Below are 13,206 nucleotides of genomic sequence, written 5' to 3'. Positions count from 1 at the left end.
GCCATCTCCATGGAACAGTGCATGCCATTTTATTATACATTTTTGATCCCAGACTAATTTCCTGCTCAACTAGGCATTTGAGCATCATGCATTAATTTTCTCTGTTTATATGATTTATGTATCAAAAAATATACGTACATATATAATGTAATGAGATTATTAACTCATTTTAAGAAAACAGCTCTTCATCTGAGTAATCAGTTATGTGATTAAATAAAACTTATTAGTAGTTAGTTATTAATTATAAATATATCACGAATATGAAACACTTTTTACATTTGATTATTTCAAGATTGCTAAGTGTCAGTACCCTTAATATTTTAATTTATGATAAATTGATATTGCAGCAACAAATATTTGTTTTGTTCTACTATTTTTTCCTCACATAATAGCTGCACTTTTATGTGTATATATTTTTGCCTGAAACTAGAGGTGTGACTTACGAGGGAAATTTTTTTTTTCCTTCAGCTCCTATGTTCTACACCTCCTGCTGCCCCTATCCTTTGCCACCAGTGTTCTCAGGTCCTGCTGGGGGGACAGAGAAGATCAGAGGTGAAGGGTAGAGATGGCAGAAAGTGGGGTTGGAGCAGTGGGCTGGAGGTAGGGTAAGGAGCATGCAGAGAAAGGTCAAAGGTGGATCAGTGGGAGGTGGGCGGGGGATTGATGGGGAGCAGAAAACATGTTAGTTAGAGGGCAAAAAAAAATACCTTTAAGAAAAAATATTTTTAAACATCTAGGGGTGATTATTTGGATGATTAAATTAAATATAAAGGTGGTATCTGATTTATATTTATTGCCACTGTGACCCTATACACATAAAATTTAAAATTTGCCATACTGTCTTACCAATAGGTTATCTGTCAAATTAATCACTGACAAAACTTGATTTTCATTGTAGATCAAAGACCAAGCTCACCAATTCGACATCAGGGAAGGAATGACGAGCTTGAGCGTGATGAAAGAAGAGAGGAACGAAGAGTAGACAGAGTGGATGATAGAAGAGATGAAAGAGTTAGAGAAAGAGATCGGGAACGAGAGCGAGACAGAGAGCGGGATCGGGAAAGAGAAAAAGAAAGAGAAAGAGAACTAGAAAGAGAGCGGGCTAGGGAACGGGAGAGGGAAAGAGAAAGAGAAAAAGAGAGAGACCGTGAAAGAGATCATCGTGACCATGATCGAGAGAGAGAAAGAGAGAGGGAGCGAGATAGGGAAAAAGAACGGGAGCGAGAGAGAGAAGAAAGGGAGAGGGAGAGAGAGCGAGAACGGGAGAGGGAGAGAGAGAGAGAGCGGGAAAGAGAAAGAGAAAGAGTAAGGGATAAAGAACGAGAACGTCAGAGGGATTGGGAAGACAAAGGACGAGAGGACCGCAGAGAAAAGCGAGAAGATGTCCGAGAAGACAGGAATCTAAGAGATGGACACGATGAGAGAAAATCAAAGTAAGAGTTATGAATCAGTTTTTTGTTTTTCTTTTCTTTTTAGGCCACCCCACCAAAAATTTTGGTTGCCTCCCCCCAAAAAAATTGGGGGAGAGAGAGAGATGTGAATCAGATTTTTAAGTTACATCTCAGTAAAGAATTAAAAACGTTTTATTTAATGCTTTTTAGTGTGCCCCTAATGGCTTGTTAATTTTTTTTCCTCTCTACACGTTTCTGTATTTCAATTTTATTATATAATTTTGTGTTTAAAAATTTTTGAATTGTCTGGAAAATAATAGTTTTTTCATTCTTGTACTTCTTAATCCAGGGGCTGTAATTAATTATTCTTATTTAATTTACATTTTTGATGGCACATAAGCTTATTCACCTACTTCAGAACTGTTTTTAATAGGAAACCAACATAAAAGTGATAAAATTATTAAACTTAATTTTTTCCCATCACATTCACTTTATAACTAGTTATGGAGTTGATCAGTTACCAAGAGATATTGCCTGTGCTATTCCTAATAATTCTTCATGAGATTTGCATACTGAAAATCTGGACTCACTACTTCCAGGCTACTGAAACATTCACAGTGTCTTAGAACTGAGGGCATTTCTGTAACCACTGCAGAGCTAGAAAAAGGCGAAAGATAGAGAGGTATCCTCTTTTGAGATGTGGAGTATAGAGATAATTAGGAACAAAAATGTGTTCTTATTCATAAGTATACTTGAAGGCATTTTCTCTCCCCCGCCTCCCCTCCCCTTTATTTTTTTTAACTAAAATGAATTTATTTGCTCAAGTATCTGGGAAATCTAGGGTTACCTTTCATTTGTTCTGATGTATCCACAGTCTCAAAGCATCAGGAATGGTATACCTTCATTCCTCCACTGTTTTCTTCTGTGCTAGTTCCAGTCTCAGAAAGGTTTTCTCCAAATGATGGCTAAGACAGCCCCATGGTTATACCAGTTAGCTTAGCAACCCTCTGTATTGGGGCTTTGATTAGTTGAGGAGCAGACAAGGGAACCAAGCCAGTCACTTTGGCCATGAAAACTTTGGATTCTGATTGGTTGTTTTTGAGATTTTACAGGCACAAAACCAAATTGGAAGTTAACTGCTTTGTAAAAAATATTATCTTAGAAAAAGATAATATTTGCCTCTTGCTAAAGACAGACTCCAGCTCCATGCTTTAGGCTTTTTCATCATTACTATTACGGATTGTAGTTATGGAGAAACAACATAGCACAGAAATGAAGGCCTCTTTCATTAGGTCCTGGCTTCCCTTCAGTATGCAGCCAAGATTTTCTATAATTCACCCTCATTTTTTTTTAAAAAAATCTTACATTAACATAAAATTCATATACTACTTTTAACACATGTAGCACACAATACACATTATTTCTCGTATCTCCTCTGACCTCTTTAACTCTTTTCTAATATTAAAATTCTGAAATCTATTTTGTATTTAATATGCAGTCTTATGCTTTGATTAATATTTTTCCATGCTTCTGTTCTCTGCTTATAATAGCAAAAATTTTCGTGTGTGTGTGTGTGTGTGTGTGTTGTTGTTGTTGTTGTTGTTGTTGTTTTTTGTGGCTAAACAATCTAAGCATTAATAAGGACCTCAGTAACTACTTATATGAGGGTAATTTTACTTTACTTTCGTTTCTGTAGATATTGTTTTGAAATTAAGGTCTATTTTTTGCATGTTTTAAATTTTCACTTCATTCTAGTGTACTGGTTATCTCTTGCATAATTTAAAACAATTTTTTTGTTCATGATTCTGTGGATTAGCAATTTTGGCTGGGCTCAGCAGAGCAGTTCTGCTGGTTTCACTTGGGATCAGTCATGTTTCTACAGTCAGTATGGCAGTTCACTTGGGTCTGATTGACTCCAAACGGCCTTACTCACATGTCTGGCAGTTGCTAGGCCATCTCATTTAAATAGGCCATCTCATTTTTCCTTCATATGACTTCTTATCCACCAGTAGCCTAAATTCTGCTTTTACATATGATGATAGAAACATACCAAGCAGGCAAAAGCAGAAGCTGCAAGGCCTCTTGAGTCTTATCTCTCCAAACTTACACAGTGTCACTTTCACAACATTCTCTTGTCATAGTAAGTCACTGGGCCAGCCTAGATTCAAAGAATGGGAAAGTATACTGCCTGAAGATGGGCGGTGCTTCAGATAATGAATTGCACAAGGTTGGGTTTGTAAATTGTCATACTACATCTGAGGCCTCCTTCTCCACCTGGTTGCTCATTTATAAAAATGAGCTATCAAGGAAATAACTGTGCTACGATATGTGTCACAACTTTTGAACATAGTATTTATTAACAAACAATCTTATTAAAAAATAGTTGGTCAAAATTTAATGAACATGTAGGAAAACACCAGAATTACCTAAGTACCCAGAGATATGAATCACTACTCATTTAAAATCAGTGGAAGAACAAGAAAAGTAATGAATATATGAATTATTTTATTAATTTTCACCAAGCAAGTGCTTTAGTTCTAAGAAAAGAAAAGGAACTAATTTTTACATAACATGCCTGGCACTGGGCTTACATAACTAATTTATTCCTCTTTACAATTTTATGGTATGGACCCTTGTTTTTTCCCCTATTTTCAGGTGAGAAAGCTAAAATTCAACGACTTTAAGGAACATACCTACGGTTGCATACTAGTAATAAGTAACATGGCTATAAGTTTAACTTGTCTTTTGACTTTAAAGCTAATATTTTTTTTTCATTTGGCTTCCCAACAGTATAGAAGTATAAAATTAATTAATAAATTTTAGTAGAGGGCTCGTGAATATTTTGATTCTTCTGCTACATGCTTTCCATCTTGCAGTATTTATATCTAGTGCTTTTCAGTTTAGTGATTCTACATGTATAATGAAAAAAGGAAGATGTGTTGCTATGTATTTTTTTAAGTTCACAATTATAAGTCATAGCAAATGAAGTTCTTCATTTTATTAAAGATGCTGACTGTATGATATAGCGCTGACAATATTGCTATCCTACAATTATCCTAGTATAGTGAAGAAATAATAGTAAAAGAAAAAAAAGACATAGTAAAGAAATCTCTTTACAACTCCTAGACTTTTATGAATTACATTTGTTTGTCCAACTTAGGAAGCGCTATAGAAATGAAGAGAGTCTTAGCCCTCGTCAGTCACCTAAGCGGCGACGAGAACATTCTCCTGACAGTGACAACTACAACAGTGGAGATGATAAAAGTAAGCAGAGTCTGTTTTCTGTGTTTCTATATTCATATTCATTTGTAACCATGAAACTACTCTTTGACATTAGTAGGAAGTAGTGGATTCAGATTTAAATTTTTTCTTTTGCTGCCTCTGAATGTCTTCAGTGTGAGTAAAGTATATATTAGAAATAGTTATTTTATCACAATGGAATTATCATTTCCTACTATTTGCAGAAAAGCCGTATTACTAAAATGATTGCCATTTTTCAAGTTTTAAAATGAAAATAAAAGATTGGTTTATTATTAGTTATATGTTACATGAAAGTTTGTTAATTTGGTGAAAGTTTAATTACTTTTATCTGTTTGAGTAGATGAAAGACACAGACTCTTGAGCCAGGTGGTACGACTTCAAGATTCTCATTCTCTCAGTCCATCACACTTTCCAGAAGACAGGCAGGGTAGATGGAAAGAGGAAGATCGTAAACCAGAAAGAAAAGAGAGTTCAAGGCGCTATGAAGAGCAAGAGCTCAAAGAGAAAGTTTCTTCTGTAGATAAGCAGAGAGAACAGACAGAAATCACAGAAAGCTCAAGAATTCGAGCACAAGACATGCTAGGACACCACCCATCTGAAGACCGTGATACTTCTGATGGAGCTCATGATGAAAACAAGAAAAAAGCAAAAATTCAAAAGAAACCTATTAAGAAAAAGAAAGAGGATGATGTTGGAATAGAGAGGGCTAACACAGAGACAGCATCTGAAGATGGTCAAGTATTTTCACCAAAAAAAGGACAGAAGAAGAAAAGTGTTGAAAAAAAACATAAGAGATCCAGAGGTGATTCTGATATTTCTGATGAAGAAGCAGTCCAGCAGAGTAAGAAGAAAAGAGGCCCCCGAACTCCCCCTATAACAACCAAAGAGGGATTGGTTGAAATTTCCAATGATAAGGATTTGACTATAGAAGATCCTCAGAGAAAAGAAGATACAGCGTTTAGTGACTGGTCTGATGAGGATGTGCCTGACCGTGCAGAGTTGACAGAATCAGAGCATGCTGCCACAGCTGCTGCTCCTGGAAGGACTTCTTCTCCATCTTCCCTTCCCCCTCCTCCTCCTCCTGTGGCTACAGCTCCTACTATGACTGCTTCTGCTACTCTTGCCACTACTGCTACTGCTATCAGCACCTTCAGCCCATGTGCCACCACTATTTCTACTTCTGTCATCCCCACCAATACAAGTGAAGACTCTCATAGAAAATGCCATAAAACACGAGCTGAAAAAGTAGAGGCACCTCATGTTACCATAGAAGATGCATCACATCGCAAACCAGTGGATCAAAAGAGGAGTAGCAGCCTTGGAAGCAATCGGAGTAATCGTAGTCATACATCTGGTCGTCTACGTTCCCCATCCAGTGATTCGGCCCATCGAAGTGGAGATGACCAAAGTGGTCGAAAGAGAGTACTGCATAGTGGCTCAAGAGACAGAGAAAAAACAAAAAGCTTGGAAGTCTCAGGAGAGAGAAAATCAAGGATTGATCAGTTAAAGCGTGGAGAACCCAGTCGAAGTACTTCTTCAGGTAATAAATTGAAATATGATCTAGCTGGTGTTTCCTGTGTTAACATATTTTGTACAAATTATAATTTTAAAGTAAATGCTAAATTTATTACTTCACTCGCTGTCCTAAATTTCAAGGAACTTAAAATAGAAGTTTAACCATCCCTCCAAAATGTTACCTGTTACCACATTAATATCAATATTATAATAAAGGTACACTCAGTGATGTCAGTCTGCTTAATATCAAGATTTTAGTAGGATATCTTGGTGAAAGGGCTTATGTATTCAACTCATTTTTTCATGCCTAAAATTTTAACCTTTCTGCTCTTCCAAGAGTCAGTTCATTCTCTTTTGACCACAGAGAATAAAGTAGGGGGATAAGAAGAGATCAGATAATGAAGTGATGATTCTGTTAATGTGTAATCATTTTATGTACTTACTTCTTTGAAGTTATTTTGTGGTTATAGTGATAATAGACAAGAAAACATGTGTTTTACATATTTCAGTTAGCACTTTGAGAGATCAGTTTTTCCTTAAATGAGTTCTTTGAATAGTGGGAATAAATATAGAAAAAGATAAATTGTAAACTTTAAAGGACCCTAAAATGAAGCATATTATTACTATTTTATCATGTTAACTCTTTGTGTATGATATATTTATTTTAGATCGCCAGGATTCAAGAAGCCATAGTTCAAGAAGAAGTTCTCCTGAGTCAGATCGACAGGTTCATTCAAGATCTGGGTCATTTGATAGCAGAGATCGGCTTCAAGAACGTGATCGGTATGAGCACGATAGAGACAGGGAAAGAGAGAGGAGAGATACAAGGCAGAGAGAATGGGATCGAGATGCTGATAAAGACTGGTCGCGTAACAGGGACCGAGATAGATTACGGGAACGAGAGAGAGAACGAGACAAAAGGAGAGACGTGGACAGGGAAAGAGAGAGACTAATTTCTGATTCTGTGGAAAGGGACAGAGACAGAGACAGAATTTTTGATAGTTCTCAAGCAGAGTCTGTAAAACGCAGTGAAGCAAAAGTGGAGACTGAACATGAAAGAGACCTAGAAGGCACTTCTCGAGACTCTGTAGCTTTGGATAAAGAAAGAATGGATAAAGATGTAGCATCCATACAGGGATTTGAAGATATAAATAAAGTTGGAAGAACTGAGAGTCTAGAAGGTGAGTCACACCTTACTGTCTGTTGTACTGCTCCATTCCTTTTCAGATTTTATAGAAAACCAGTGTTTTAAAAGGTAACCTACTGACTCCATTATTTTAAGGAAAAATAGATTTTATAAGGCATATTTTTAAAATGTGTTCTCCTTGCCCTAGCCGGTTTGGCTCAGTGGATAGAGCGTCAGCCTGTGAATCAAAGGGTTCCAGGTTCAATTCTGGTCAAGAGCACATTCCTTGGTTGCAGGCTTCTCCCCAGCCTAGGCCCTGGTCGGGGCTCGTGCAGGAGGCAACCAATCAATGTGTTTCTGTCATATCAATGTTTCTCTCTGTCTTTCCCTCTCTCTTCCACTTTCCCAAAAAATAAATAAATGAATAAGAAAAACAAAATCTATTCTCCTCATATTACTATCAAGGCAGACTTAGTTCAAATAAACCTAAATAAAATAAAAGATTATTAGATGCAGTGTCTGTAGATATTAAAAAAAAAAATAGAAGAAATCATAAAAATTGAAGTGACTTCTTGGTTGTGAAAAGGATTAAAAAAACTATTAATTGTTTCTGTTTCTATGGCAGTTGAGAAGAAATATATATGAAAATAACACTACCTGAAATGGCATTTAACGACAGATTGACTATAGAATACTATTTGCGCTCCCCATTCCTAGAATGTGGAACCCTGAACAGTTCACATCAGCCTTTTAGCTCACTCAGAGCCAGCCTTAGCTGTGTGGAACATCACTCTTTGTCCTTCACCCCCAGTCTGCTATAGAGACTGACTCATGCCTCTGCATTCTCTGAATGGGTTGCATTCTTTAGCCTTCTTTGCACCTGCTTTTCTCATTATCTCATAGATGTTTTCCTTTTTATCTTCTCTTTTTAACTCAAACTGCAAGTCCCAGTTTATGGATTATTTATTCTAAGAAGCCTCCTCTGCTAAAGTCTTAACTCTTTAAAATTAACATGGCGCTTTATTTATACATCTTTTATGGCATCCCTGCACTCTACTATACTTATTTTATAATTATTTGGATTTCTCTCCAGAATTATAAAGGACCTTAGCTTTTCATTTTTTTATCATCGATACTATAGCAAAGACACAATAAATGATAGATAAATGAAAATGTATTTTGATTATACATACATGCCCTACATTTTATTCTTTGGTAAATTATAGCCTAGGTAATAATAGTATGGCTCCCCTGAGAATTCTCCTGGAAATTCTGTCTCCATGGCACTGTCTAGTTCTGATACCAGTGCTTACAACATTGTTCTCTCATAACCTGTCTACTTCAAGCCCCCAAAGAAACTTCTGGTATACTTAGTATATAAACAGTAATATTTTATTGGCCATCTTGTAGCATTGGGCCCAGAATAAATTCACATTCTTTTAAAATGAAACATCCTTACATCTTTTGGTTATCTGAATTAATATCCCAATATGTCATCTGTTACACATTTTTCTACTTGACAAAAACATTCAACGTTCTTCAATTACATTTTCCTCTCAGTTTTGAGTTCAGATAGCATCAGTTTGGGAGCCATAATAATAATGGAGGTACGTAATTGAATATAATTGAACTAATGATTATAATAGTTCTCTTGTGACCCTTTTTTAAAACTGTATCATTCATTGGTTGTGGTCATTGATAACATAGCATAGAAATATAGAGGTGAATTACCTACTGTGAGATGAAACATTTTATTCATCTAAAGTAGGAAAATGAGTTGGATAAACTTGAAAATTGAAAAATCCTATCATTTGCACTTGTTTAAATGTATATTTATATAATGAAGTTATTAAAATTGGTTGTCTTATAACTGAATTGGTGAGGGTATGGGGAAATTATTATAGAATTTAATAGAATAGAAAATTATTAGAATGTTTAGAAACACCTCATAGTTTATTATATTTTATTTGCTGCAAATATTTATAAAGCATACTGTTGCATTTTGAAAACTCATGTTATAAACTTAATAAAGTATATTGATAACTAATGGTTAGAAACATTAAATGTACTCTGTAATTTTAAGATAATTTAAGTTCACAACTAACTCACCAGGGGAATAAATGGTTGAGAAAAGTTGGTGAAATCAAGAAGTAGAATATATACCAGTGGTACTAATAAAAATGTCTTAAAATTGTATTATAGCATTATTTATAAAGTTATGTTCATTAATTAAAGAATAATGTTGGGATAGGGAAGGTAAATTGGGATTTAGGGGGAGAATTAATAGCACTTTTATATTTTTACCTCACTGCTATAAAGTCATTTATATGAGCTAAATTTTATTAACATGTTTGCAAGTTTTTAATGAGGTTTGCCCTGGTTGGGTGGCTCAGTTGATTAGGGTGTCATCTACACACCAAAAGTTTGCAGGTTTGATTTCCTGGTCAGGGCACATACCTCGGTTGGAGGTTCGATCCCCAGTCAGGGCCTGTGTGGGAAGGCAGCCTATTGATGTTTCTCTCCACATCAATGTTTCTCTCTCTCCCTTACTTTTTCTAAAAATCAATAAAAACATGAGTTTAAGTAAAGCAATTAATGCATCCTTTTGAAGTTAGTATATTTGTCTGGATTTACTTAAAGTTTTACTATATAAAATTATGTTATATAATATGTTAATTAATCAACATTAACATGTTAGCTTCTATTTCACATATTTTAACAGTTATAACCTATTTTAATATGGCTGTTCCTATGGTGTTCTTGCCATTAAAATTAAATTTGACTAATTGAGTTATATTTCTTCAGGTTTTTTTTTTATTCAAGTGTTTTGAATAATTAAGAAATATCATTTTCTGTGAAAATACTTTTCTGATTTTTTTTTTAATGACACAGGCTCTACATCTTTGTTTTGACTTAGACATTCTTTCCCTTAACACCCCCTTTGACATGAGATTAATTTTTCTAATTAGCAGGAGATGATGAATCCAGGTTAGATGATGCACATTCATTAGGATCAGGTGCTGGAGAAGGATATGAGCCAATCAGTGATGATGAACTAGATGAAATTCTGGCAGGTGATGCTGAAAAGAGGGAGGACCAGCAGGATGAGGAGAAGATGCCAGGTAATCATTTGCAGAGGTGGTTGATCACAAAATTATATGATTTATGGTATGAAGATATTTTTGTTCCCTTTCGTGCTATAAGAATTGAATAAAGTCAGTTAGAACTTCCCCCTTTATGTTTTAATTAACATTGACAGTCCAGTAAAATGAAAATTGTAGTAATTATCAATAATTATAGTCAATAAAAATGCTTTGTTCATTTTTAAGTAGACTTTGAATCGGGAAAGGCCTCATTTAAAATAGCAAAATCGTAAGATTTCCTTTTCAGAGTTTAAGATTCATATTTTATATAACTTGGAATCTAGCCAAATAGTCCTGATTTTCTGGCAGTGTTCTAGATAGTAGGTATATGGTACAGAGCTTCACAACTGTGGTGCCTTAAACCAACTGTGGAAATAATTGTTCAGAAATTTATAATAGTTGAAATTATATTTGAGCACTATTTCTATACCTCTTTCTATCAATTTTCTAAATTCAGTAATTATTTTCACTTACACAACTTTATGCCTTGCCAGAGCTTACTTTGTTGACTATATCAATCACCCCATTTAGTCTGGTTGTTAATAACAAGTTTTGGAGTTTGTTTTTAATCATAGTGAGGGTCTTTGCTTTGTCTGAGAATGTAGAATATTACATTTGATTTTTTTTTAATTTGCTCTTATATTTCACGATTTATTTTTTTTTTACTAATGTAGAAGGTCTGTATGATTATTATCTTTATTACTGGCTACTGTGTATTTCTAAATAGAACATTATTTTATTAATTTGCTCAACTACTCCTTGTCATAGATGGATTATTTGTTCTTAATAAGAGCAACTGCCCGAGTTATAAAGTAATTTCATAATGAATTACTTGTTTTTAAAAAGTAAAATGTGTGCATGCATGTGTGTGTGCACATGGATGCAAAATAGATTCCTAGATTTAACCTGTGAAAGAATTCTGATACCAAGTTTCAAAATGTCAGACCTATTATTCTTTGTGAAATAATGGAGTTCTTTCATTGGGATCTCTCAAGCAATTTGTAGGAATGAATTTGGTTGGGTTTTTGTTTGCTTGCCTGTTTTCTTTTGGTGAGAAAGTTCTGTTGTTTTTTGTAAAGGTCCTTAGATTCTAAATATGAGTGTTCCTAGAAAGCTTTCGTCTTAAGAATATGACATTTTTTGGTTTAAAGTATTATTTAATGGTTTTTTATGTTTTGCAATTTGTATTTCTCTCTAGATAACAAGAATACTATTTCTTCGTGTAAAAATATTCCTGTTCTTTAACTTTTTACAGATCCATTAGATGTGATAGATGTGGATTGGTCTGGTCTTATGCCAAAGCATCCAAAAGAACCACGAGAGCCTGGGGCTGCACTCTTAAAATTTACACCTGGAGCTGTTATGCTGAGAGTTGGGATTTCTAAAAAGCTGGCAGGTTCTGAACTCTTTACTAAAGTCAAAGAAACATGTCAGAGACTCTTAGAAAAACCCAAAGGTAATTCTGTTCTACTTGATTGTACATTGTGTGTTATAAATACTAAGATGCCTTTGAAAGGATTATGTTCTGTTCTTATGTAACACTAATAATATTGTAATATTGGATTTATCTTTTTTTTTTTTTTTTTTTGAGAAACCACTTATTCATCATTTAATTCTCATGGAGAGAATTTCTTTTTAAAATTTATTTTGAGAAAAAGTTACTCTCATAGAAAAGTTGTGAAAATAGCATAATTATCTTTTTGTATCAAAATTACTTTGAACAAATTACTCAATTGTTTCACCAGGGCTAAATGAAGCAGAGCATAGGGAAATAGACTAGATATTTCCATATCTAAGCAAAATGGATTTCTTGGCAACCCTTTTTCCTGCGAAATGGGGAATTCTACCCAAATACAGTTGTGTAGGCTGAACCTTTAAAAAAGTTGTTAAAAACTGGGTCTTTAGGCCAAATGGTCTGGATTCCAATAGACATACCCCTTACTAGCTATTATTTAATCTCTCTGTGTTAGTGTCACCATCTTAAGCTGGGAACAATGACACCACCAACTTCATATGATTGTTAGGAGGAACATATGAGTTATTACAAGTAAAATACTTACAACAGTTTCTGATGTGTTGTAACACTCAGTAAATATTAACTGCTACCCCTTAATTTGAAACTATTTTATCACATTGATTTTAGACCTTATCAAGACAAAAATGAGGAGGGCGTATGGAAAGGAGGTAAAAGATGAAAGTAACATTATTTACTTTTATATAATGTTCATGAGAGTGAAAATGTTTAGTTAAAAGAATTAAGCTTTTTATTAATATTAAAAAATTCTTTTAAGAGTTTCATGAATCCATGTCCTTTCAGCTGCTAACAATCAGTAAAACTCTTGATTTTAATATTTTTCAGTCAATATAGAATGTATGTGTATGAAACATATTTAAATTATAATTGTGAATGTGTATAGCCTGACAGGTGACCGAAGTCTTAGGTTATTGCTCTACTCTTTCTACCGTTTTTGGATGCTCTGTGATCTTAAGCAAGTAACTCCTATGAGCATAAAATGTTGAAATGAAACCTCTAAGGTCTTATCCACCTTTGACTCCTGTGACTTTTGCAAATGGCATTTCAAGTTAAAATCTTGAAATTATATTATAATTTTGCTAATTATAATATACAGTTTGACCCTGGCTTACTCTCAATAATGAAAATACGCTGAACCGGTTTGGCTCAGTGGATGGAGCGTCGGCCTGTGGACTCAGGGGTCCCGGGTTCGATTCCGGTCAAGGGCATGTACCTTAGTTGCGGGCACGTCCCCAC

General features: G+C 34.7%; 1 protein-coding gene across 9 annotated transcripts in view; it reads left to right on the top strand.

Annotated features, from left to right (window-relative positions):
- ZC3H13 (zinc finger CCCH-type containing 13) overlaps positions 1-13,206 on the top strand; it is a 143,772-nt gene that overhangs the window by 118,332 nt on the left and 12,234 nt on the right. For 3 of the 9 annotated variants that reach the window (XM_070409141.1, XM_070409144.1, XM_070409149.1), the window contains 7 exons: positions 469-552; positions 899-1,433; positions 4,552-4,655; positions 4,993-6,192; positions 6,836-7,348; positions 10,263-10,415; positions 11,692-11,892. In XM_070409141.1, the coding sequence (XP_070265242.1) occupies positions 469-552; positions 899-1,433; positions 4,552-4,655; positions 4,993-6,192; positions 6,836-7,348; positions 10,263-10,415; positions 11,692-11,892 (2,790 nt within the window). The remainder of the gene's footprint in view (positions 1-468; positions 553-898; positions 1,434-4,551; positions 4,656-4,992; positions 6,193-6,835; positions 7,349-10,262; positions 10,416-11,691; positions 11,893-13,206) is intronic. The other 6 variants (XM_070409142.1, XM_070409145.1, XM_070409146.1 and 3 more) reach the window with 4 other exon arrangements.

This window comes from Myotis yumanensis, unplaced genomic scaffold (genome assembly GCF_028538775.1).
Source record: "Myotis yumanensis isolate MYYU_CA2020_CCGP unplaced genomic scaffold, mMyoYum1.0.hap1 SCAF_3, whole genome shotgun sequence".
NCBI classification, from domain to species: domain Eukaryota; kingdom Metazoa; phylum Chordata; class Mammalia; order Chiroptera; family Vespertilionidae; genus Myotis; species Myotis yumanensis.
Note: the sequence above shows the minus strand (reverse complement) of the source record. Positions and strands in the feature narration are given on the sequence as shown.